We start from the raw sequence: 27,246 nt of genomic DNA, 5'->3' as shown, positions 1-27,246 counted from the left end.
ACTGGAAAGAAAATTGGGGATCCGAGCTGAGCTGCGAGGTTTGTCCCCCCCCCTTTTTTTTTGTCTTTTTTTCCTGGTTTGTCTTCACTGAAACCAGGAAATCCACTCCATTCCCAGCATAATGGTGGCAGTGGAATCTTATTTTTATTGAATCTGCATCTGGGTTATGGTATTAAGATTGGAATGAGTCCAGTGAACACCCAGCATACACTTGCATCGCACAGTGATTTCAAGGAATCATTAGTCTTGAACCAAGATTTCTCTCTTTTCTCTGCCCTTATGTACACGTATAGACTTTTCTTCTTCTCTCTTGCACCTCAATAGGAAAAGATAATATAGAGAGACTGCAAAAAGCACGGCTAAAAAGCAGCAGAACACGTTTTCAGTAAATCCTACTTTGCGATGAAGAAACTGTGGCATAAGAGTTATCTGCCAAATGTTAATGACTTAATAAAAAAGCAAAATGACATTTTTAAAACCATAAGCAAAGCAATCAGAAGCATCTAAGAGTGGTGGAAATAAACACTGTGCTTGGAACGGGGCCCCTTATTATTTTAGAACTGTCACTTCTTGTATAGCCTGCAATATGTCTGCCTGCAGGATTTGAGCAACCTATACAGACTGTCTCTGGGTGTGGGTGTTTCTCGTAGGGGACTGCAAGTACTGCAAGATGCAGGTGAATGCAGGTTCTTTAGAGTAAGCACAAGGTATATCACATGAGTGCCTAGATTTAGACAGAAAACTGACATGTTTGTGCATGTAGGAGACAGTAATGGGAACAAACTGTTTCTGTAACTTTATCTTCCAATAGTCCTTTTGTTTCCTATGTAATCTTTGCAAGTAAGTTGCAGAAGGCCCATATATTTGCATATATGAAGCAGGCAGTCAGGACCAGCTTATGCGCAAGCACAGTGGTGTAAGACTGAGTTTGCTTCATTTGTGTTGCTGAAAGGAGACTGGTTGTTGAAGTACATTTGGATGAGGCTTATTATTATCTCTTGACCGTACAAATGAACCATTTTTTCCCCCACAACTGTGTGTGGCTGTCACTTAGCAACAGGTCTGTAGGGAACTGTTCAGATCTACTGCCTCCCCCCATCCCTAAGAGTAGGTAGAAATAAATGAACTAAGGAGCGAGTGATTAATTAATAAATCAGCACCTGGGTTCCTATGCACAACTTGGAGTTAAAAAGATCTAGGCATAAACAAGACAATTACAGTTGCATTGACAAACATTTTAACACAGTTGGTTATGTGAAACTTTGAATCAAGGGGTCCCTAGACAATTTTTTTTTTTTTAAAGCAGTCTGAAAGACAGGAATTGTGTTGTTTTGGACCAAATGATGATTCCAGGTTATTTTGCTGTGTTATGTATCATAACCTTTCACACATAAGGCATACTTTTCTGATTGCTGGTAAAGCCAGATGTTGACAGTGCAGATTTAACCATAATTAGGTCTATAATTTAGTGATAAAACTAGAATTTACCTAATTATATTAACATAGGAAAAATGTTTAAACACTTTTTATTTGATAGATGAGCATTACTAAAAAGAAAATCCTGTCACTGCAAACTTAAGTACTTGTTAAAAGAATTTAATATGTTTAAATGTCTTCAGGATTTTCCTGTTTTTGTGGGTAAAATTCCAATACACATCAAGCAGTTTTGATAAAAGATATTTTCTTGATAAGACATGTGAAATATTCACATTCCTGAAGAATGGTCAAAATCTTGTTTACTCAAATTCAGAAGTATTTTTGTGCAACCTGGTCAGTCAGGATCAGGGCCAATTGTCTTTTCTACATAAAAGGTAGCCCTGCACCAGCAAGCTTATAATATAAGGATAGGAATAAGAGAGGAAGGGAATGGAATTGATCCATAGTGTCGTGTCCTCCCTCCCCCCCCCCCCCCAAATTCAAAATGCTTTTTGGGGGTGAAGGAATATTGATCCAGTGGACAGTCCAGTGACCATTAGGTTTTATCAGCTCAATGCTTCCTATAGGTAGAATTAGAAAAGAAACATGGTAGATCCAGTGTTTATAGAAAGAATGCAGTGTTTGCTCATTTGTTAGGGAAATGCAGCTCCTAAAGAGATGGTGGCCAGGATTCAGCTCATGGTCCTTGCTCTCAAAGGAGTACAGATACTAGAATCACATCATCCACAGCCTCTTCAGTGAGTTGAGTTCTTGCACTCCCTCCCCTCAGCCGTATACAGTATATTTTCAGTTTCATACTTCATCTGGATTTTGCCTTGAAAATATCCACATTCTGTAGTGAATTTTTGCCTTCTTTCAAAAATGTCAAGTGACAAAAGTTCTTGAAGTGTTCTTTGAAACAGTTTTTTCTGAACATAGATTGAACTCATAAGCAGTCCAGTGATTTAAGGTTCTCTTATTGAATTCTATGCTTCCTAACATACAAAATGCTGTAGTGCACAAATGGGCTTGTTTTTATGTCAGTACTCCCAACAGTGGTCAGTGAAGACAATTGTATTTACATTTTCCTGATTATTGGTGGCAGGATGCCCAGCTAAAACTCTTCTCACACTCCCAGTACTGTTCATACAGAAGGTTTGCATGTTAAGTGGGTATTTGTTTTGGTGTTTCAGAGCCGTGGTGGGAGGGAGGGACTTTTGCCAGTTAAATAAAATTGTGTAATAGTATTCAGTTCAGCACACGGATTTGGCAAAAGTATTCTTCTTCCCTCCTTCACTTTATTATTATGGGAAGATTTTAGCCTTCAACAAAATGAAGATCTATGGGGCATTCCTAGATGAAGAATATTTTCTCAGTTTTTCAAGTGAAAATATATGCATGTGTAATGCTACCTTTTCAGATGAGAAATTAATAGCTGTTTTGCAACTAGTTTTACTCCTCTTTTCTACCAGAGGTATTTTTATTTTTACCTTTTCAAACCACAAAGATTTACTGCTTTGATAGAACACTTCAGCTAAAAATTGAAATCAGTCAGACCAAATAATTACTTAGTGATTAACTCTTCCTTTATTACTGTGGTACCTAAGAACCAGTGTCATAGACCAAGACACTGTTGTGCTAGGCAGGCATTATTAGAGACCATTTTATACAGACTCTATAAGCAATGCATTTTATAAATATGCCAGACTAGCTTCTGATTAGCCAAGAATAGAGCAAGCTAGTTGTCAAAGCAAATTCAAATGCACCTTTTCAAAAAGAGTTCACTGAGCAGCTATTATTGTAGTACATAAATAGATTGAAGATGGAATGGCAGCCCTTACATTGTTAATCTTTTGAAACGGAAAGAAAACAGTGTTGCAGTTAATCTCTTGTGATACAAAAATAAACAGTTTAGTTCTTATACTGGGAAGAAGAGAAAATCTACTTAATCTTTGTATTTATCCTATTGGAGTAAAGGTCTCCTGCATTCTGCTACATGTGCTGGTGGGATCCTGTAGATCTAAATTTAATCATCTGTTTTGTTGAGTGCAATTAATATACCAATGTAAGCTCATGATCAGAACAGCAATAGCATTCATAGTAATTTGATAAGTAAGAACCAGTATCTGACAGCTATTAATAGCAAGGTTTTTTTTACTGCTACTGTTTGATAAAAGGGTCAAATTAACTGAGCTAATGAAGTACTGATATTTGAGCCACTAGACATTATGCATCATTTTACCAGGATGTTCAGGCTGTACTCCCAAATATGATGTTAAACCTTTCAGAAAAACAGATGCCTATAGGCATTTTAGGAAGACTGTGTTTAAGTATGCTTTTAGGGGAGTATCTATCTTCATACAGAAGAATTTGGCCAGAGTCGCAACAGCCAATTTCAAACAGAAAAATGTTTATTATACTGATTTCATCAGTACCTGTGAATATTTTGTTTCTTAGAGAATTTATATCTGGCTCAAAGACCAGACAGCAGAGGAGCCCTGTAGCTTAAATCTTTGCTGTGAGCCAAGTTAATTTACCATCAAATTTTCATTTCTGTGGATTTTGAGACCTCAGAAAGCAGTATGAATCTGAATGCAGTCATTAAGTGTTTTTCAAAAGTCTGTGAATCAGGTACTTACACAACAAAACCACTGAAGACTATAGCGCTAAGTTTGAATCAAAGTCAAAGGTGAACTAGGCAAGTTCACCTCTCAGTGATATCTCCTGATAACCACAGTGATAATTTTGTGAACTGTCACATCAAAACTAAACCGTTCTATTGTCTGATCTTTGAAGAACCTGCGCATTTGTGAAAGTTTCTCAGTAACTTCACTGCAAAGGCAGGAGAGGGGAAAGAAAGGAAAAAGACTGGTCCATTAACTGTGATTTTTCTTTTCCTGCACAGATCTTTTCTGCTATGCTATGGTACATGTGATAAAGCTCCCTGTGGTTGGCACTGCCTCCCTCATCTGGTGGTTACCAATGACTCAGCAAACAGCTCTGGTTCATTAGTGTTGGCAGCATTCCAGCGTTTCTGGTGTTACAAAGATAACACTTGAGAACATGTAAAGCACACGATTTTCTTCAGTTTTTGATCTGTTGCTACTCTCTTCACATTCACCTTCAATGAACTTTATTGCGGCTGTTGCACGTGAGCTCTCCTCTTTCCCTTCTCTGTGGCCCTAGACTAGAACTAGAGAAGAGACTTTGAGAGGTCATTGGGCTGTCCCTCTGCTCAAAGGCAGGACAAACAGGTTCTACAAAGTAATGATCCTGAATCTGTAATTAAGCCTGAAAAAGCTCTTCTGCTCTTCCATGCCAGGCTAGATTAGGTGGTTGGCAAAATTAAAAGTGCTACTTGAAACTTAACTGGAAATTCCCTCCCTTCACCCCCAACATCTAAAGATCTAGAAATTCATTACATGTTACAAGAATGGGATCCTTGAGACAAGAAGCTCTCAAGCTTATTATCCCATTTCACTTAGTAACACATAATGCTTTTAATACTAAAAGTTCCAGAAGTTCTTGCTTTGTTCAATATATATGCCCCCCACCTTTCTGATTTGGGCCAAATTTTTCCTTGTAAATAAGCTTACAGCTAGAAAGTTCTTTAATGTACAGTGTCTCACAGGATCAGGTTAATTGTCAAGATAGGTCCAGGGTTATCCCAAGTATTAATGAGAGAAGTGTGACCAGCAATATGAAATAAAGGGGGACATTAGCCTCTAGAATTTGCAGGGGTGGTAAAATAAGCTCATTATGAAAGAGAAAAATACACCATTTTGTATATGGTTAAGTAGGTTTATATGGGTTTTAGATAGCCACAGATGACAGGAGGCTTGCAGGTATTAAATATAAAATAGTATGTTTAGAAGGAAGAACATCTGAACACCAGATGAAAGGTGTTGGAAACCAGCAGCAAAGCTTTTTGATCAAGCCTGGTAGGGGAGGTTGGTTTGATAGACTGATGGCAATCAGCAGGACATTCACAGACTGAGCATCACTGTAGATAGATGAAATATAGCAAGAGACAGTGATGCACAGTACCCATTTTTTTCCCCACATATGAAGGGTAGAGTTACAGAAGTAGTTCCTATGAAGAGAATCATTTCCTTGGAACTAAAAATGAAAAGGTAGTGCTCTTTGATCTCCTTATATAACCAGCTTCAGCATGGCCATCCATGTATATCTTCCATTTAGATTTTTAAATTGGGCAAGTTGCATTTACAGAGCTCCTTCAAAGCTGCTTTGGCAATAATGCTGTATTGCTCCATATTTTCCTCATACCTTACTCCAAATGTTCTAGCAGCTCATAGCTGGAATGACACTCCCCCACACACACACAAAAAAAACATCATTAGGATATAAGGACTTTCATATTCTCTTCCAGCTATTCTGACTATCCCATAAACTCAGTAAACTAAATTCCATAGATTAAAAACCATAACCACCTGCAGAGAAGCTTTGTGAGATCTCAAATCCACATCACTCCAAAAGGAGACCAGATTGAATAGGGATTCCATGGGCCTTCTCCCCTCTCTACCCCTCAGCTGGCATTACCTGGCTATCAGGGGACACACAGTGGAACTTTTGGAATTTTTTCAGAAAAAGTCAGGGCTGTTATTTGCTTCCTTCTTTTCTACACCATTCCCTTCTTGTTTGTACATGAAACACAAGTTTTGTTTTCTCATTTGGGGAAAATAGTCTGGATTGAATTTGTTCATTGTAATGAGCAGGTCTACTGGATATGTGTTTTGTAGAAGTGCAGATACACTGTTTATTGTTGCCAGTCTTGATTCGTACTTACACCAGTTAGAAGGTAGGACCAATAGTTTATGTGGGGCATGCAGTTTCAGCTTTTACTTTCCCAGAATACTCTGTTCTGCATCAGGGTCCTCACTTAGCTGTAGAAAGTGGATGGATTTTCCCAGGGGAATAATTACCCTTTTTAAGAAGGGTTGCATAATATAAAATGCACTTTATTGTGCATTGTGGATGTGTAAAATCCAATTTCTTTCTTATGGAAACACTTCATGATTAAATACTCAGTCCACTAGAAAAGATTGTTTAGCACAGCCTTAGATGAATGTAACTGCAACCACTGCTAATATTTCAGTGTAGGAAACTCATGCATGCCCAGGTTCATGAGGTTTCCCCTGCCGTCAGTAAAGAACCTGATATTTGTTTCCATTAGCTAGGCTTGCAAGCTATTTAAGATTCCCACATAGTTACCACCTACATATCTTACTATAAAGTCATTAAAATATAAGAATATGCTATATATTCTGACTTTTCTGGTGTCTAAGATTACAGCCTTGAACACTTAGGCAACTGGTTAATAGAAGCTTACCACTTAAGGCCTACAAGTTTTTTCTTTGGAAAAATTAGTTCTTAACATTCACTTTAAGTTAGAAAACACAGGATTTATAGGAGAAAATAGAAGTACGGGTATTTTTCATGCCTATTTTTCTGGTGTTTGAGTCAGTAAACATTTTTGACTAAATGGACTAGGGACTACATGAATATTTGCAGGCAGAAAGTTCATAGCCAACTCAAAGCCACAGCAGCTCTCCTGCTAGCAAAGACAGTGCTAACTAAACGACAAACTGCAAATCTTAACTGAAGGGGTTTTGGGGTGGGGTTTTTTTGTTCTTGTTTTTTTTTTTTTTTTTTTTACTCAGTTGTGTGCTTCAGTCTAGGCAATTTCTTAAGACAAGGAAATTGACTTCTGTTCTGCATGGAGTAGGAGTTATTACAGCGCTGAGTTCACAGTGGAAGAAAGAGGAAGCAGTGTTTTTGGTGGCTTCCCCCCTCCAAAGTTTCCTGTCTGCTTTTTAACATCAGTTTCATAAATGTAACCTGACCTGTGTCCAAGCTAATAAAATGGGAATATTTGTTCTACCCTTAGCAAGCCATAAGCCTACTGCACTTACTTTGCTTAGTCTGTTATCCAAGCATAGAATAGAACATGGAAGTGGAGAGGGCAAGAAATGGTCAATACTCAAATGTTTCTTTAGTTACCCTGAGTGGGATTTGTTTGGTACTTATGAAGTGTGGATTTTAGTGACTCACTGAGATTTAAAAGACTGCAGGACATGTCAGCACAGAACAGAAGTTGGGTTGGGTGAACCTGTTTTGCCTAATTCAGAGTTCTCTGTCACTGTGGATTCAGAAGTTTGGCAAATACTGTTAGGTTCATATGGCAAACTGTTAGGTTTCAAGAAGAAAATCCAGGATAAATGTAAGAGAGAAGACTGAAAAGGGAAGCAGAAAACCGGTGTGATAGAAAAGCAGGCTGAAAAAAGTTGCACTGAGAAGGCTATAAACACACAAACTTCCTATTTGTATCAAATAGGATTTGGGCAGCAAGGAAAGAAGTAGGATGTACAGAGGTATATGTATCACTAATGCATACCTCTGGCCTCCCTGGAGTTCAGAAATGCTGGAGGGAGGGAGAGGGAGACGTGCACAGTCTCCTTTCCTCGGAGTTAACTTCAAAAACCACAACATTGCCTAAACCTTCAAAAATACCTTGGCAGTCTGCAAACCTCCACCTCTTCAGATTTGCCAGCTTCTACTTACAGCCTGAGCAAACATGAAAGAGAAAAAAATACATTTGACAGCTATATTAGCAGCAGGTTTCTTCACCGACATAAACTGAGATACAGTTGTCAGATATCTGCTGGGTGTTTAGAGCACTGTTATGTTAAGGAAAAGTAGCAGATTGAAGTTTATCAGATTCCTAGAAGGCATGTCTTAGTGGTGCAAGCATCAGTGTGGGGACAGCTGGCTTCCAGCAGGTTCAGATCTCAAGAGGTTTATCACAGGTATTTGTCAAAAATAGCACTTTTAATGTACAGGAGATATAGTTTACTGTGCATAAGTCTTTGTTCTATAAATTCACACATGCTTGAAAAATCTAGTTCTTTAAAGGAGATAAATACGCTTTATGAAAGTCTTAGTGGATGCAGTTACCCAGTTTAATAGGCACAGTCATTAATGAGTGGTACAATTATACCACAGTTCAAGTGTCCAGTGAACAGTTTTTCCAGGAGAGCGAAGGTTTGTGTCTCCTTGGAGAAAGCATTCTCTGCTTTCATGTTGAAGGTCTATTTTACATGCTAGGTAGTTATCACACTTCACTCCGTTTATGGTGCCACTATTAATCTGTTAGGAATTACAGAAAAGTAGTTCCAAAGCAGATTTATAGAAAATCAGTTCTCTGGCTTATGTTTTTAATGTATAAAACTATGCCAAGGTTACAATGGCAAGTAAACATTCTGCATAAAATAACATTTTAGATTCTTGTACATACTCTAAAAAAAGCAACTTGCCTGTATATTTTCAGCACCCTAGTTCATTGCCCACCCCAAAATTTGTCTTGAAGTTCAGTATATGGTCTTTCAGCTTCAGTCCAAAACTTTATTTTATAGAATAAGTGAACTTATTTGCAGTTTTATAGGAAGAGTGAAGTTACTACTTGAAAACAGTCAAGTGTTTTATTTCTTATTGATAACCTTTTGTTTTATTTCTTTTTTCTTTCTTTCTTTTTTTTAAATATAGAGTACTGTTCCAGATCCAATACAGACAAAATGTCCAGCAGGGGTGGAAAGAAGAAGTCAACCAAGACTTCCCGTTCTGCAAAGGCTGGGGTCATATTCCCTGTTGGAAGAATGCTACGTTATATTAAGAAAGGTCACCCAAAGTACAGAATTGGTGTTGGGGCTCCAGTGTACATGGCTGCTGTACTTGAATATCTGACTGGTAGGTTTGGCAAAACAATGTGAAATAGCAGCATTTAAAGTAAGAATACAAGCTGAATTTGCACAGTATACTAACAGAAAAAAATAAAATGATCCTTTGATTTATAGAGGGCTGGAAAAGTTACAGCTGAAGTAATTGCTATGCTGGTTGTACATCTAAGCCTAAACCAAGGTACAGACACCCCAACCCTACTTCAGAGCCTTACTGGCTTTTGTGCATTCCAGTACTGGATTTGGTCTGAACTGTTGTAAACACTTCTACACAGGTACATCAATGAGCATGGACTGGGCTGTCTGCATTGTAGTCCTTCCTGTTCCTATTTTCTGCCTCATGGCTTTGTTTGGGTTATAATTGTCTGTTAAGAGTATACATTCCTTTTAAATAGGATCTCCTCTGTATTTACACAGGGCTGAGATTGCTTACAGCATTATTTAAGCATTTTTTCCTCGATTTACAGATTATTTGAGTCTACATATGCCTTTTGCAATTTAATTGAATCTGTATGTAAATGCATATCAGCATAGCTTATTTACTCATGTTTGTACTTCTTTTTCTGTTCCTCTCATTACATCAGAATGAAAACACCTTAAATAATTATGTAATCCTCACAGTACTGTCTTGGGAAAAAAAGGACTTTTTCTCCATTTAATAGAAAGAAATTTGGAAGGAAAACACCACTTTGGCCAAGAACATAAAGGGTAGTCTATAACAGATACTCAGCCCAGACATGAAAGTAAAGGTCTTTACATAGCCATTCTCCTCTCATACAAGGCTTAAGACATTGCAAGTTTACCATCTCCTGACCCCTAAAAACAATCTCCCGATGGAAAGTAAACCCCAATTATAATAGCAGCCAAACAGGAACATTCATCAATATCAGTCCGCAAAAAAAACAAAACAAAAAAAAATCAGCCCAGTCACATTCACATGGCCAGGTTTGGCTCACAGACATACCTGTGGGCTAGAAATTTAGCAGAAAGTATCAGTGCTAAATGGACTGGTACTTGGAAACAGATTCTATTAGCATGACTAAGAAAAAGCTTGAAATGGATCTCATTTCTCATAGCAGCATTTCTTTTTTAGAGTGCATCTGTTCAGTTCACTGTTTTTGTTCCAGCAGATACAAATATTTCAAAGAACAATAGCCTTTATGCTGTAATGGTAAACCGTATGGAGAGGAAGAGATACTGTTCGTTCTTTCTTTGATTTGAGTACAAAGTAGAAAACACAGTGTTTTAACTTTGCTGAGAGTTCTTAAAACTGAAGTGACTTGACTTTCACAGCTATGATCCTGTACACTTAAAACAGTTTTAGATACACTTTATAGTAGATATTGGCAATAAAAGAACAGAAAGAGTCTGAAAAATATTCTGCAAAGTTTCTTCCTCTACTAAAATTAAAAATCAGTAGCATAAGAAAACAATTAAGAGAGCTTGATTTCTATAAAGTATTTACATTACCGTATTGAATTTTCCTCACTCAGCTATCAAACTTCTTTTTTTCATGTGTTGGTGTTCAGTTTTATTTATTCAGGCCTCTTTTTTGAAAGAATGCTTTTAAACTTCATAGATGTCTTTAGGAAAAGAAAAAGCATTTCCTTTAGGCTAAGTTCCTGCCTACAGCTATAACAACTCAAATAAAATGCTTCTTAGGATGAAGGGTGCTTTGAATGCTGTCCTTTTAAAGAAACAGAGCAGCACAGGTGAGCTTAAGGCTCTGCTAATGAGCAGCACATGTTATTAGTTAAATATTTGATTTAAAGGCTTTCCCAGGCAGTGATAGTTTAGGTAGTGGAGAATAGGCTAGAAAAAGAAAGGTGTTTTTTAAGTGTTATGTGTTCTGGGGACCTGGCTGGGGAGATAAAAACCCATCACACAACACACCCTTTTAAAAAAGGGGAGAAGAAAAAAAGTGGGGAGGAAGAGGAGCACAAAAGGGAAGAGCACCTTCTTCTTTTCAGTATTCTAAGGTTTTCTTTTGTTTTTATACAGTGATGCATCTCAGAAACATAGCTACTCTTCCTTTCCATACTGAGTTAGCAATAGTTGTATGTATTATGCCTGTTTCTGTCTGATGATTTTCTTTCCCTTCATTTTTTATAAACTTTTCATACTCTATGTAGCATAATTTTTCTTCTGCCTTTAATGCTTAGAAGTGTCCTATGAACTTCAGGTCATTCATCTTTTTTGGTATGACTCAGAAACACTCCCTTGAAATGGGATGCTGAAGGATTTTTGTTTTGTGCTCTATTTACCTCTTGGCAATTATTGCTTCATAAAACCAGAGAAATTTTGAATTCTGTCATGGAGAGATTTTAAAAATGCTCGTGTCAGCACATGATCTGATACTAAATCAAGGAGTTTGAACCACTTCAAAATAAAAGCAGGAATGTGATATGATAGAAATGAGATCCATACAAAATGGCATGTTAATAAAATGGCGAAGTCAAAAAACCAATTCTGTGCATCCAGGAAGGAAAGGAGAAACTTCAAATATCAAAAGCAGTTGCAGAAAAGAAAATGTTCAAAAAAGACCGGGAGGGGAAGTGAGACATGATCTAATAGAAAGGAACTTACCTAGGTTTAAAAACTGCCTCGTGTATACAGAATATGGCAGTGATTTTAATCCTTTAGAAGATGAGGTGCTAAATTTTGCTGGCCTTTTCTAAAGTTTAATTCTGGATGTAAGTCTGAAATTAGCCCATAATGTGTTCAGATCTGGGATTTTGGTTTGGTTCAGCTTGGGGCTTGAACTTCCATAACACTTCCAGCTGTTCAGACTTGTAGTTCTGTTCTGGATCCATCTGTAGTTATGACTTTATACACTTTGTACTTTGAAGGTAACTTACTGTTACCATATTTGCACTGCTTCTCATCAAACAGCAAAAGTACACATTCTATAATTTCTTTTAGCACATCTACCCATTTGTAATTTAAGCGTTTTTTCAGTCTGTGTTCGACAAAGTGCTTTTCAAACTACATTTCTGTTTTTACTATGCTTGTTATATTAGCATGTTTATATACCATACAACTCCACTAACAAGAACATACACAGTTTTAGCACACAGGAATTACTCTGGCTGCTTCAGTTGCTGTGAACTAAAAAGTGTGCATGTTTGCTGTGCTGCTTTTCAGGCTCTTGGGTTCTGACAGCTTCTTCTGCAGGGGCTGGCTGAAGTACCTCTTCCCTGTGTTGTCTGTAATAAAAGAAAAACTACTATATAATTAGACATACAATTTGTCTTCTGCTCTTCAGCTAATGAAGTGATTTTCATTATCTCACATTTCAATATACTTGACATCTAAAATAGAACTTACTTTGGACAGTGAGTATTCTCCTCCTGTTATTTATTCATTAAAGATTCTTTTGCTACCTAGAAGTAATATTACAAAATAATTCTGTCATCAGCACATCCAGTGTATGTAGATATTGGTTTCTATAACCACATCTCAAGCTCATTCTTTCTTGTGTGTTTCATCTAAGGAAATAATGTGTAACATCCACTGTACACAGGATGCAAGTGTGTGTTTGTGGTTGAACGTGGAGAAGATAGCTTTGTGTTTTAACAAAACTGAAGCAAGTGGCTATACTTCCTTTTTGTACCCTGAAGGAACAGTGTGGATGCTGAAGAACTATAATTCAGTGTTCTTATTTCCATTCCTTATTTGCAGTAGTCCATATAGTCCTGCCTGTCTTGGAAGAATCCCATAGTCAAAATGTTTGATCAAGTTCTGCTTATGCTGCAGAACTAATTTAAGAATTGTTAACTAGCTTATGTTGGCAAGAAGTTCTGTGTTAGTAATTCCTTTTGTCATCTTTCCTTATTGTGGCACTTGTCTTACGATGGTCCATTGCCTAATTATCTCCCCTAACCTGTTTTTTAGAAAACTACAATCCACTCCTTATTTCTTCTGTAAAGTAGTGCCTTGGTGCCAGTTTGTCTCAAATAAAATACTAGGACAATCAAAAGGATGGCCGCAGACTTCATCTGGAGTCTTGCAGCCACTCAGGTGAAGTTTTATGGTTTGGATTTTTCAGAACTGATCCAGCCACACACATAATCAGATGTCTTCCCTTCAGACTTATAAGTCACTGAAGCTATAGTATATTACAAACTTCTTACTAACTGGGAAAGGTACTCTTTTGCCTTTGAAAAAATAGAAGTCTCTTGAGCATATTTAAAGGCAGTAAGAACCAGGCCTGCAAGTAATTTCTGCCCCCACCCCTCCAATGGTCTTCTCTACGTTGTAAATAATTTTCAATTGCCAAAGTGTCATAGCAAATGAGGAGAAGGAGAAGTTTATAAAACAGCAGGAGAACGGGAATACAGAAGAAATAGGGCTTTGATTTATATTTGTTCTGTACTTGCTGAAGTCAGGTAGGAGAAAACATTGATTGTCTGTTTTATCCATTAAATCTTTTTTCTCAGCTGGGTTTTATTGCTCATTGTGTATTGTTGATCATGTATTTTGTTAAAATGTAAAATAAGCACCTTTTGAATCCCAGAGTTAGAATTCCATCTCAGGCATTCTGGTGCTTACTCGAGCTTTTGTTTTCAGGCTTTCTGACACCACCAGAATCCCTTAATAGAGGTTCATGTGCTGGAGCTCAGTTGTTTCCTTTTTCATCTTGATTAATTTTAGATGTGGAGAACTTTCTTATGTCAGCTGCTGATGGGCTAAAAAATGAAAGCCCTTCTTGATGTAGAAAGTTTAACTGCTCACTTTAGATCCTTGCTTTTTGATGTGCAAACTGATCAACTTGAACTGCTGTTCACCTCTCGTGTTCTGCTTGCTGCTGAAAAATCTTCCAGGGTCACAGAGGAAGACAATGATTTGCCTTGTTTTTCAAAGCAGATGTACTGGTGAACTTCCTCTTTGAGGCAGACTGGTCGCTCAGAGTTCCACAGTAAAAAAGCATTTGGTTAAAAGCAGATTCAAGTTCCAGGCATTCTGAGACTACCGTAAGTAACGGTCCTTGGGGAGTAATTGAATTTAAGAAGAGAATAAATTGACAGTATCTTTTTGGTACAGTTGAAACATGCATTTGCTACCAAAATACATTTCTTCTAATTAAACAGGCGGCTTTAGAAACACTAATCCCTGTTACAGTGTCATACCACAAACAGTGTCCCAAAAGAGGTTTAAAATAAATTAAGAGGATAGTAGGACCCATGCCTTACTTCAGTGTGAAAATACCTCTTCAGGGAGAGAGAAAAAAAAAAACACTCCTGACAGGTCAAAAATGTCAAATAGCTGATACATACAACTGAAAAATAGCAGAAATATGAATTTCTAATTTAGTTTCAGTAAGCTTAAGTGGTTCTGGTTACTCCCTGTGATTGAAAATGTCAGTCAGAAACAGGATGTTTCAAATTGATAGTGTACTTATAATTGTGAACTGTATTTGTATATTGTACATTTCTATGTTGCAAAATACTTGGAAGATGAAAGAAAATCATCTAAGTAATGCAGTGTGTATCTAACATGGATTAATGCTTGACCTAAAATACAGCAGGGTTTTTTATGGCAGTAGCCCTGCAAGCAGAGAGCTTTCAAAAACTCCATTGTGGCATTTCTTTTACATAAGACTTGTGTCATTCTTTTAGCAGAAGTGAGATTGTCACAGTTCAAAATTGCTATACTTGTAAGAAGTGCCTCTTTAGCTTTAAAACTTTGTATTGTTATTAACTGAATGTCTAACTTTCCTTCTGAACTTACAAAAACATGAGTCAGTGTGCTTCAAATTCATATAAATGAAGAGTTTTCTTTCAGTGGTAAGCCTCTCTCCTTGACTTTGACCCTGTAAACACTTAAGCACATGCTTAATTTAACTTGTAGTCCCGTAAACTTCACCGGATCTGCTAGTTATAAAACCTAAGCTTGCACAAAAGGACTTGCCAGATCACGGACCTACTGTATTCTCCAAGTCACACAGATCAGGTTTGACAAATAACAATAACAGCAAAAGCATTTTCATACATTTAAAGCCCTCACAGTACATACTGATATGTCAACATGGATACTTGTTTCAAAAGGATAAATATGTGCTGGAATTCACATTGTGATGGGTGTCACGCAGAGATAATGGGCAAAATGCTAGGCCACGTTGGTTTGTTTTTTATGTCTTTGTCATTGAATTATTTTCTCTATGAAATTTAAGTTATTTTAGTAGTCTCAGATCTAAAAATCTATATATTTTTTGTCTTGCTTTTATTCTAGTAACAGTCATTACATCTATTTTTTTGGCTAAGTTACAACTAAGTAATGACTTCTGTCAGTTGCTGCTCAGTTTAATATTGGTATCACTCTTTGTTTTGAAGAACTGAGGTGTGCAAGTAAAGCATAAAACAGAAAATAATACTGATTTCACTACACATTTTTTTTTCTAATCCTACTCTTACCTTTGTCAAAAGAATCTGCATCTCTTGTGGAGAAGAACAAAAGAATGTGTGAAGCTTAAGACTCTTCATCTTGGCCCAATATTCTTGGGACTGACAGCTGCAGCACAGATAGCTAGAAGGCAGGAAGATATCCTACCTTTATAGAGTAGCAAGCAATATTTAGCAAGCTAACCAGATTTAGATTTTGAGTTGATCGGGAGAGCAAAACTATTCTGAATTTCAGCAAAACTTTTGTTGGGTCATGAAAATATGCTTGTACATATATTGGATGATAGCTAAACAGTTCATCTGCAGGACGGGACTGCCCAAACTAATATCTCCCTTCCAGACCAGCCTAGGTAAAAAGAACTACTATTTCCATGTTTACATTACAGAAAATTGATATCTCTGAGAACAATCTTTAATGTTCTTTCATTTACAAATGTGAGTATTGGAATGCTCAATACTGAAAAAGACAGGTCACTGAGCAGTCTCTATTTGTAGGGTAAGCTGTATGCAAACACAGCAAGCAGTCATCCCCTTTAGGATTAAAAGTCATCGGCCAGAGTCTGCGTGCTCTGTTCCAGGATGCAGAGTTGGAAGTTTTGTAGCTAGTGACCTTGATGTGAGCTCCTAATCCCACTCTTAAACCAATGGGTCGGGGCAGTACAAAAGCATGAAAACAGAGACATCCAAGGTGCAAAAAGAGAAGTTACATTACTTCTGCATTGTAACTAGTGTGAGCAAAACTGTAATAGTGTAACCTGTTCTGGTGTCTTTCATTCAAGCAGGATGCTAATTAAAGATCAGCTTCAGATTAGGACTAAATCCAATCCTACCTGCTCAAAATCATGCCTTTATACTGATGTTTCAAGAAGTAAAAGCATGGTTTTATCAGTCTATAATTATAAGGAGAACAGTATTTCAGCATATTTCTACTAGACTGAAGAACACCCTAAGAAAAAATCTTGTGTATGAGCGTTGAAGTGAGCCTAATAGTAGATGAGAAATGTAACAGATAATTATAAGGCTGTGCTTTGTCACTGATAAATTGTTCTGTCTGACTTGGGCATTTTTAAAATATATGTTGGACTCTTTTCTAAGCAGTTTGTATTGTAGTTCAGATACAAACTACATCAGGCAGGTTCCATGATCTTGTCAGAGAAGAGAACAGATAGCATAATTGGTCATTCCTTCAGGCCTATACCGCCAGGTCTTTTTTCCCCATAGAATTTGCCCTGAACCAACTTCTAACTTTCCCTGAGTTATATCCCATTTTAGATACATGAGCTCATGTTAGGCTGACAGAAAGAAGTTTGGTCTCAGTAAAATGCTGGCATTTATGGTAATGGTCCCTCCTCTCACATAATATCTCTATTATCCCTACCTTGTAGAACATGTGAAATAATACAGGATATTGCTAGGATAAATCAGCACTTATACTCTGAAAATACCAAGCGCAGTAAATTATTTTTAACTCTTTAGACATCAGAGGCCATGCATATAAATGCTTTTATTATTCCAAATTATCAAATACTTTCTCCTGTCCCCAGAATCAGTGCTATGTTTCTTTTGTGTTCTTGAGTGTCCATGACCTATAATAATGAGTTACAATCACAAGCTGGCCTAGTTTGCAGGGCTGGAATCTGTATGGGAGTTCTCCAACAGTTTGAAGGGATCCTGCTTCAGGGCTGAGAGACGGATTTTCAAAAGCAGATAGCACCTAACTTTTATGAATTCTGACTTGAATGCGTCAGAACTGTTTTGTTCTTTTCTTTTTTTTAATGGCATCATGGCTAAGGGCCAGTTTCTTTCCTCAGACTCTCTCAAAGTTTAGAGGTTCTAACATCAAGAATTGTAAGAACTTTTTTTTTGCTTTCTTTTTCCATAAGAATTCTTTAAGCATGCTTGAGTTCTGGTCATGTTACATGTTTGCCTTGGGTCTTCACTCTTTTTTCTACACTATATTTATCCCTAATTTTCTTTCAGGGTTGAAACTCCATATGGATTCTTAGGTGCAGTTGGATGAAACGCTCCATCCTCAGCATAAACTTCACTGGGGAAAAAATAAATTTAGGGGGTATGCAGTGAAATACAATATTTTTAAAACAAACAGAGAGGAGGTACTTTTCCTCAGAACTGCAGAATGTCTGTGATGTTGTGAGGCTCATTATCACAAGATGTTATGAATGCCAAAAGCTTGAATGGTTTCAGAAAGCAATTAGACACATTCATAGAAGAATAATCCATTGGGGGACGAAACGCAAAGATAGCATTTCTAACTTGGGAAGTCCCTAAGCTGCAGAGGCTGGAATCAGAGGGAATATTCTGGAAAAATACCATTTTAAGTTTGCCTGCTCTTCTAATCCTCCTAAGCTCTTGGGCACTGGTTGGGGACAGGATATTGGGTTAGATGGATATTTTGCTCTGATAAAGTTATAGCTAGTCATATATTAAGTTAATTTAACCTACCCCGGAACATTCAAAGTAATAGAACTTTTTACATGGTATCTTCTGCAGAGTTAGATCTTTCAAAAAAAATAGTGTTGAGCATGCTATAGAGTCACCCCTACAACGCTGCTTTAAAGTAATAGGGAAAAATATTTGTAAATATTTTTCTTCTAAATAATAACAGCTGTATTTGCCTATAGATGTTTGTATTTATTGTGATTTCCATTGCGGTCTTGATACAGAAAAGATTTGGTATGGGAGAAAGACTTTGAGACAACAGTTTTATATGAGTGGTAATATTTTCAATAATAAATATTGAATCCCACTTCCTTTTGTTCAGTGTCAGAGGCAGCGTCTAAGAAAAGTACCAGATTGTTTTGACATGAGCACACTGCAAAACCGAGAGCACAGCATGTGCAGGTTGCATCGAGTTTGGTCTTTGTTTAGTAAAGTCCTTGACACTGGCCCGTCCGCCTCGCTGTGCCGTGCGCGGGCATGGCTGCACACAGCCTTGATATACATATGCATTTCCTCTTTCTGCTCAAGCCCAGAGTTTGGAGACATTTCAGTAAAATCCAGACTTTCAATATGAGCTCGACTCCTCTTTTTCTTTTGTTAAGTGTTATTAGTGCTCACTAGTTTCAGTAGATGAGTGGCATCTTCCACCTGACTTTTTTTAATGTTTGAAAATGTAAGTTCAAAACATATGCCTGCAAAGGTCAAAGACTAAACTAAGACCAAGTCTTCAGGCATTAGTAGTCTCCTGTACTCTAAAGCAGCCAGACCAAAGCATACGTGCTGCACTCTATCAACTAACGTCTGGCAGCAGTTAAATTAATCATGTTTGAGTACATTTCTAAAACATATGTAAACTGTTAGGAGTAACAGCAAAGTGTAAACTGCTAGGTAGGAGAAGCACCGCTGAAAAAGAAAAAGAGTTAATTTGAGTTAAATAGACTTCTTTAAGTCAGTGGAGAAGAAATAGACTATCATTTTTTACTTAGTACTCAGGGTGTTACTGTTTGTAATAAACAGCATTTGAGATTAAACTGACTTTCAGGTTTACCTGAAAAATGAATTCATATACCTTTTACAGATCAATATTTAACCAAGAAATTTGTAAAATTAGGAAGTTAAATAGCACTGGATTTCCTACAAAGAATAATGGATGGTGTAAAAGTGTGGAAAAGAGAAAAGAGCTGAACAGAAGTGTGAAAGGGATCAGAAAGCTCTAAGTGGAAGTGGCTTTTGTGGCCTGAATTTGAGTTTTATGTAAATAGGAGTCTGTCATCTGCCTCACAGAAATGCAAAACTTATAATAACTTGGCAAAGTTAACCGTTTCTCCTTTGAGGGGCCCAGTTTTGATATAGCGCAGAGACTAAAGACTGAAGGGTTTTTTTTATCACAGCCTAAGAGGATGATTGCCCTGTTGAGGGTTGAGGTTTCATCAAGGCTTGTTCAGAGTAATAAAATTTCTTGAATTGATTTTCACTGCATCAAATTTCCCTGACTTTGAATCAAGGCTGAGAATTGTTTTATTGGAATGCATATGCGGGAAAGTGTTACTAAATGATTCTACCTTTGCTGTTAGGGCTGCAGATTCCAGGGGGATTGGGTGGAATATGGAGAGAGAAGAATGCAGGAAACTCTTAGCAATCTTTGTTGATTGGGGTTGATTGGGTTAAAACCTTCCGGAATCATGTAAAATGATTCTGAAGTCAATAAAATGCTGATGGAAGGATGATTAATTTAAATTACGATAAACAGACTCCTTGTCATGTAGTTGGCTTTGTAGCAAATACACATTTTCTCAATGGGATTATATCAACATTCATTTTTCTTTGATTTCTGGATATTGTTCTCAATTTTCTTTTGGAAGAGAGGCTTCAAAATTTTTTAGAAAACCCTGACTTGTTCCTATTGGAAGCTTCGCATTCAGAAATTGGCTTTGTCTCAGCACGTCACCTGTTAGTTGTTAAGAGTTTAATTTTCAAAGCTATGATTTCATCTCCCTGAAGAGAAGGTGGACAAAGGGATTCAATACAACAGCAGTAAACCAAACAAAGAAAAAAACATTTGGGGGATGAACTCGGAGACCAGACTGAATTGAATATTTACATTTAGAAAGCAAGACTATAGTCCAGAATATATGCTAAGCTAAAGGCTTTGTCACTTAGGCTTTAAAGAATCTTATTCAATAGTGACCAATAATACTTAGTTTGATAATTAGTATAAATGAACTAGCGCGTTGCCCAGGAGTGGGAGAAGAAAGCATTTACTTGTTTCCAATGAGGTCTGCGGTTGCTACTGTGCCTGCTTTGTTTAGGTCTAATGGGAATTTGTTGTGTTTTAACCTCACTGGTGAGTTCTTGTTCCAAAATTCTCAAGTGCTGTGAAATACCAGAGCAACGGTATTCAAGGCAGAGTGGTACAACTGCAAAATAGGCAAATGAAAATAATGAAATTGGGAACTTTGGATGTGTAAGAGGTGCCCAGAGATCAGATTAGACAAGCCCCCCCCAAGGATGAGGAACTCGCTCTGAAAACTTGCTCCAGGATGAGGTTTCTGTGGAGATTTCTAGCACTTTTTGGTTGAGTTTGAGTAGGAAATGCCTTGAGAACAGCTTTTCCTGTGGTCTTATCTCAGGCTTAAGTACAGAGATATACAGCCTGTTTTCTTTTCTCCTTTAAAAATATTTAACTGAACTTTTAAAAACCTCAGCAGAAAAAAGCAGTTTTGGTTCAAGTTTTTAAGAACAGGCTTAGACCAGTTTTTGTTACCCATATCCATTAGCCTAGTTCTAAATATTGCAAAGGATTTTTTTCAGCTGATAGATATGAGACATACATTTTAGTTAATTTTTAAGAGAAAATTTCTTAACTTTTAAGACTTTTTCTTCCCACTAAACCATCTAGTTTAAAGATGAAGGAAAATAAAAATATTAATCATAACTGTGTCTTTTAAATCATGCTGATGTGTTCATACTATAATCTAATTCCTAAAGCATCCTGTGCTTTTCTTGCTACATAACAGCTGTCCGTACATGACTGTATGACATGCTGACATGACATTACTGTTTTATTTCTCTTCCCTAATTATATACCTCTAACAGCTTTTTCACTGAAAGTTCTTTTTTTTTTTTTTTACATCTGCAGTTACAGCAATACATGTTCTGCTTTTTTTTAATCTGTAAAAAAGCACAGAAAAAGTCATTGTTCAAATATAAGGAGTATCTCTTCATATACCTAAGATTTCGATATGTAAGAATTGCAGAATTGAACCTTCAAAAGCTTATAATATCGAACAACTTACTGTGTTTCTCATTTAAAAGAAATACAGATTTTGGTGTTTAGTCCTTCTATAAAATGTGTTTCATAGTTGCCCTTTGCTTGAGTGTTATTATTGTTGTTATTCCCAGCAGGGGGGGAGAAAATGCCTTAAGTAAATATATGAAGGGAATGGAACAGACATTATGCATCTTATTTACATCTGTTCTGTGAGCTCTCGTTTTTGTAAAATACTCTTGTTTTGGTCGTCTGCCTGGATAAATATGTGCTGAGTGAATCCTAATGTCACTGATGAAGCTCTTAAAAGGAATTTTTTTTTTCTTGATGCTTAAGAAGAAAACTTCCTGTCTCGACTCTGTTGCAATTGTTCATTTTTTTTTTAAAATCCATTTATTGTGAATTCTCGTAGATGATTGATATTTACTTGTTTACATATCCAGGCAGGCTTAAATTAGCTTGTGTTTACAAATGCTAAACTTGCATATAATTAAACCTGCCTCATTATTAAAAAAAAAAAAAATTATATCTCTGCATTAGGCTTTCCTTTTGACTGCCTGTGACCCAGTGTAATGATGCTCCCAGACTAGGGATGCTGCACACTTTTTCCCATGGTTTGAAGATAACCTGCAATGAAACAGAGCTCTTTAGTGACTCAAACCTTTGAACCGGGCAGAAGGGCACCTGTAAGGATGGGTCTGACCGAAAAACTGAGATCCAACCTCAATTTTAAATACTCTTTCCCACCTAGTACTCTTTCCAGCACCATACCTAAATCCGGAGAGATTATTCTGGAAATTTGAGTCAGCTCCCTTACAGAGAGAGCTAGATTTTCAACTCATTTAAAATTGGTTTAAAACATGGATGAAATAACATTTAAATCTTTAGAGTTAAAGCAGCATAAAACAGATGTGAAAGGAGAACTAGCTGCAAGCAAAATCCAGCCAAGCGGTTCAGATCCCATCCGGATCCAGAAAGTCTTGGTTCCTGACATTTATAGGTGCTCTGATCTGTTGGGTTTGGATTAGGTTTGTCTTTGTCAGAGCTGAATCAGAAAATTCTGCTGCCTGCCTTGACTTCAGCTCTAATACCTCCCAGTGGCCCGTGTTCAGACCGGGGAGAGTCCCGCGCAGAGGAGACGGGTGCGCGTAGCTTAGTTTCGCTGTGCTGTGGGTCTCTTTGCATGCCCTCGCAGTGCTTGATTATTTTTGGAGTGGTGTGAGGAGAAGGCCAGAAGAAAAATTCCACCCCTCCATGCCCTCCTCCTCCTCTCTCCCTCCCTCTCCCCAAGCTCCTCTTTTGTGGTCCTCAACGCCAGTGCAAAGCTTTCTGTTCCTGAAAAGGAAGCGGGGTACCTCAACTTCCCTAAAGGACCATTAGAAAACTGTAATTTCAAAATGAGTTTCCTGTCCAAGGAAGAGGGCTTAGCACTTACAAGAACAGTTCTCCACTGTACGAGGCAGACATTTTAGTTTTATGAGGAACAAATAAAACATTCCTCTGTGCTTTACAGGCATAACACTTTCTGAGGCTCTTTAGTTACAGAATGACCTGTCTGCATAGTTATGCTGATCAGTTGCAGAGAATAACACGGCCCAACTGTTCGGCAGTGCCTGATGCCGTAAAGAAGAAGTGGAGGTGGGGGAAGCGGAGGCAAACCAAAAAGTAGTCTGCTGTTTGTGGCAAATCCTCCCCATACTTTCCAGCCAGTGCTAAACTCTGAGATACGAACAAAGCAATTCCTGGCTGCAGAGAAGTGGAGGTGTTGGCGTTATTAGAGTGACACGGAGTCTTGCTGAGGTCGGTGGGATGCGCTGAGTGTAACCGAGAGCGCGGCTTGTCCTTTGGCATGGGGTAGAGGTCTTCTGTCACAACAGGCGGCCGTATTCTGCAGTGAATGTAAACTAAACCTGAAATGTCTGAACTGTGCCTTAGAAGTGTATGAAAAGGGTTATGCCAGCTTAATTCTGTTCTTTTTGGAGGTGTGGAAAGCATATTCAGGCTGACCTTACCCTGCTAATCCTGCTTTAAAAATAAATTAAAGTCATTGTGAGTGTGAAACTTAACAAGAATTACTTCTTTGGACTTAGACTTTATATACTATCTTGCCCTGTACTGAAGTAAATCATGCACTCTGCAGAACATCCAGAAACAGCTATAAGATTTCCAGTAGGTGTCATAAGTAGCTTATTATAGGATTTATGATGAAAAATAATCATGTTAAATTCAGTCTAATGAAAAGCCATGGTATGTTGGTATATAGTATTGCTTAAGATTTACAGTATGTTACAGTGAAGGCATGTTATCATGTGAGCTTTGATTTTGGTCTTTTTCATTTCTAGGTTACTGTCTTAATTCCTTTTTACTTGCCTGTAAAGCAAACTTAGGTGACAGCTTTCATGGTGTAGTCGTTATTAAATGTGAAAGGAATCTCATACAGTAGTTCTAATGTTCAATTTTCAAATATATTTCTGTGTAATAGACTTTAAAAGCATTTTCATTTTCTTTTCTTTTTTTATTTTTTTTCCAAATGTTACCAGATTTACAAAAGGCAGCATACCAAAAGCAACAGGGAAACGGTCTGTACAGAGGGAGATGAAAGGTTATGTATAATGGACACAGCAATAGCACTTAATTGCAAAGTCAGATAAACATGTGTTGTCATTTTTTTTTTTGTTATTATTCCCCAGACTTTCTTGTAATTAATTACATTTTTTGCCAAAGGTTTGTTGAGTTGAAGACAGATAAGTTAGCAGGTAATGCTCTAGCCTTTCACTTCACAGACCCTTGCAGGAGAGCAGTTAATCTTTCCTAATTCCAGCAAAAGCCATCATATGCACAACTATTAAACACAATGTGACTGGACTGGAAATTTCTTCTAAGGAGATAATCTGCTAGGAGCAAACAAACATGATTCATCAATTACCTTTTCTGGAGAGAAACCTCTTCTCAAAGAGACAAAAAATCATTAAGTTAGTGTAGCGGCAGAGTTTGTGTTTAGTATCCTAACTGGGATGTGTGCTGACATCTTTCCATAATGTCACAAATGAGAAACTGAGAATAACATATTTTTCAGGAATAAAAAGCAATGCAAGCCAGAACTCACATCTGTGACAGGTTTGAGGAAAAAATACAGCTTTTGTACAGCTAGTACTCTGACATCTGCTGGGAGGGGAATCCTAGGAAATGAACACAAAGTAACCTGGAGAAGTACACTAAAAAGTCAAGAATGCTGGGTGACTGTTTTAGAAGGACAAAAAAAAAGTAAACATAGTTTAGACTATGAGACTTCAAGTGTGCGTTTTGCTTTCATTGATCACATAAATGAAAAGAAGATGATAATTTTAGGCTTAGATGTCTTGAGAGAGCAGTTAGCAATAATGTGATATAATGCAGATATCTTTTGCGTGGATGCTAACTAACACCTATTGATCTTTCTTAATGATCACAATGTAATTAAGAAGGGCTTGCTTTTCCCCCAGCGGAAATTCTTGAATTGGCTGGAAATGCAGCAAGGGACAACAAGAAGGGTCGCGTCACTCCTAGACACATCCTGTTGGCCGTAGCAAATGATGAAGAATTAAATCAGGTAAGAAAAAACTCCATCGTGTGAGGGCCAGGATTTCCTTTAGGGCTTTTTAAATTGTCTTTCCATATAGCTGAATTGCAATTCAAGACCTCTGCTTATTGAACAGCCCACCAGGAAACAGCTCATTCACTCACTAACATACTGGCTATGTAACTAGCTAGAGCACTCAGCTTAATTATGTATTTCAGTACACTTAAAATGTGTAAAAATGTGAGAGAGGTGTGTAATGTGACAGTTACTTGCACTATTACAACCACTTTTGTTAAAGAATGGGGCATTGTCATAAACTCTTCAGAGACGTGGAGAAAATCTTGTAGATTTTTTTTTTTTTCTTCCCCCTTTACTGGGGACCCAGTGGGACCTATCCTGTTCCCACTGAAGTCTGTCACAGTGGCCTCAGAAGTAAGAATTCTGGAACTCTTGAGAGTCTGTGACCATTGCAGGTTTCACAATGTCTTTAACTTAGCCAGAAAAGCTTGGGTGTAATTATCACAGTGTTGTGGTGTCAGCCAGAGGCACCGGCCAGGATTAATATCCTTTTGTGTGAGATGCAGTAAAAACTATCTTTTCAGATGTGTTTTTCCAACCTTGTGTATCATGATGGAGGAGAAAAAAAAATCCCCAAACTAACCTCCTTTTGCTTCTGTCTTTGGTCTGGAAATTTGATAATACTTTCCGTTCATCATCCCTTTGTAAGGTCAGAGTCTCGCTGAGTTGTGGCTGGGGAGCAGTCAACATGAATCAGAAGGTGGGAGTTGATGTCATCATTTGTGTCCTCCCTAATATTGAATTAGTCCCTGTTTTAGTGGTTTTAAATATAGAACATGATGTATTTCCCCTCTGTTTTTGAAGGCTTAAATGAACTGCACACTTTTGAATATTGATCTGCTTTTCTCCAACTACGTTACAGGTTTTTTTTTAAAAGACTTCCAGATATAGTGACTTTTATAGATGTTACCCTCCATTTGAAGTTTCTTTAAAAAAAAAAAAAAAAAAAAAACACAGTTAAAAAATGCCCTCTCAAGAAAACTCAGCATTTGAGCAAGGTGTTGTGTTCTCACAATTTGGTACCCATTGCAGTCCTGTACCATGGACTTTGGGGTTCATCCCTCACACAGACTGCCTTGCAAAGCCCACACGTGTGTGGCTATCCTGTGTTCTCCTAGTAGCTGGTTAACAGTCTTCATTCAATGGCTTCACAGCTTAATGAAGAAACGGGTCTTGTGTGAGCCCAAATGATTTTCACAATAACAAATATATGTGCAAGAAGAATACATATTCCCTGTGCAATTACAATTCACTACATGATCAGCTTCGTTTCAAATACTTCATATATTTCAATTCTCTTTTCTTCAGAGATAATATGTATTGAGAAACATAAAAGACTCATTTAAAACTCAAGGCAATGTACAAAGTTTGCAGTAAATGCCATTTTCTCTTTATTGGTGAGTAAATGCTGGTATTTGTCATCTATCACTTTTATTTTTTTTATTAGCTATTGAAAGGAGTCACCATAGCCAGTGGTGGAGTGTTACCCAATATTCACCCAGAGCTGCTGGCAAAGAAGCGAGGATCAAAAGGAAAACTGGAAGCCATCATCACTCCACCTCCAGCAAAGAAGGCAAAGTCTCCATCACAGAAAAAGACTGTAACAAAGAAAGCAAGCGGCAAGAAAGGGGCAAGGAAATCCAAGGTAGAGTAATCTGTTTATTTTAAACCCAAACAGGCCTGATAGAAGTAGCTCCAGGAAGCATCATGGAGGGTGGATTTTCTGTTCAGTGTATTGTTAGGATAGTGATTTCAACAGCAGATGCTAAAGGTGGAGTACTGCCCTCTTCCCAGTGTGGGTGGAAGTCTGAAAGCCCTCGGAAGTGGCACGGATCTGCAGGACAGAAAGCCAGTCTGCGGTTACTGCATGCTCTGCATGAAGCAGTGGTTGGGTGGGCACTGCCTGGAGGCCCCAAGAGCTGGAGGAGGAGGATATATGGTGATAGGGCAGGGTTGCGGCTTACTGGTGAGCGAACGAAAGGTCTCACATAGCAGCTGTAGGGGCAGCTTTGCTGTGACTACACAGGTGCCTTAGGTTGGGTGGTGTAAACTTACTTGGACTTTGTGTAGTAATATCAACGTATTTGTCACTTAGAAACAAGTGATCTGGGTATTTTTTTTCAAAAGTCAAGTCACATTAAAACAGCATTCTGCAGTTATAAATGTAGCACAAAAAGAGCATTCTAGGTCACTTGCATTGTATATGTGATTCCTCTCACTTAGTGGATTTGTTGACATTCAAAGAGGGCGAAATACTCCTTTTGAAGTAGGATGCCATTCTCCTAGAGCAGGTAGCTCAGTCTTTCAGCA

General features: G+C 37.7%; 1 protein-coding gene across 6 annotated transcripts in view; it reads left to right on the top strand.

Moving 5' to 3' along the window:
- Positions 1 to 8,985: 8,985 nt before the first annotated feature.
- Positions 8,986 to 27,246, top strand: part of LOC112964819 (core histone macro-H2A.1) — a 42,019-nt gene continuing 23,758 nt past the window's right edge. For all 6 annotated transcript variants that reach the window (XR_003253088.1, XR_003253089.1, XM_026063377.1 and 3 more), the window contains exons 1-3: positions 8,986 to 9,180; positions 24,782 to 24,888; positions 26,384 to 26,581. Coding sequence is in view for 4 of the 6 variants with exons in the window: in XM_026063377.1 (XP_025919162.1) it covers positions 9,009 to 9,180; positions 24,782 to 24,888; positions 26,384 to 26,581 (477 nt within the window). In the remaining 2 variants the exon portion in view is untranslated. The remainder of the gene's footprint in view (positions 9,181 to 24,781; positions 24,889 to 26,383; positions 26,582 to 27,246) is intronic.

The sequence above is a fragment of the Apteryx rowi genome, unplaced genomic scaffold (genome assembly GCF_003343035.1).
Source record: "Apteryx rowi isolate R43461 unplaced genomic scaffold, aptRow1 scaffold_2, whole genome shotgun sequence".
In the NCBI taxonomy this organism is placed as follows: domain Eukaryota; kingdom Metazoa; phylum Chordata; class Aves; order Apterygiformes; family Apterygidae; genus Apteryx; species Apteryx rowi.
Note: the sequence above shows the minus strand (reverse complement) of the source record. Positions and strands in the feature narration are given on the sequence as shown.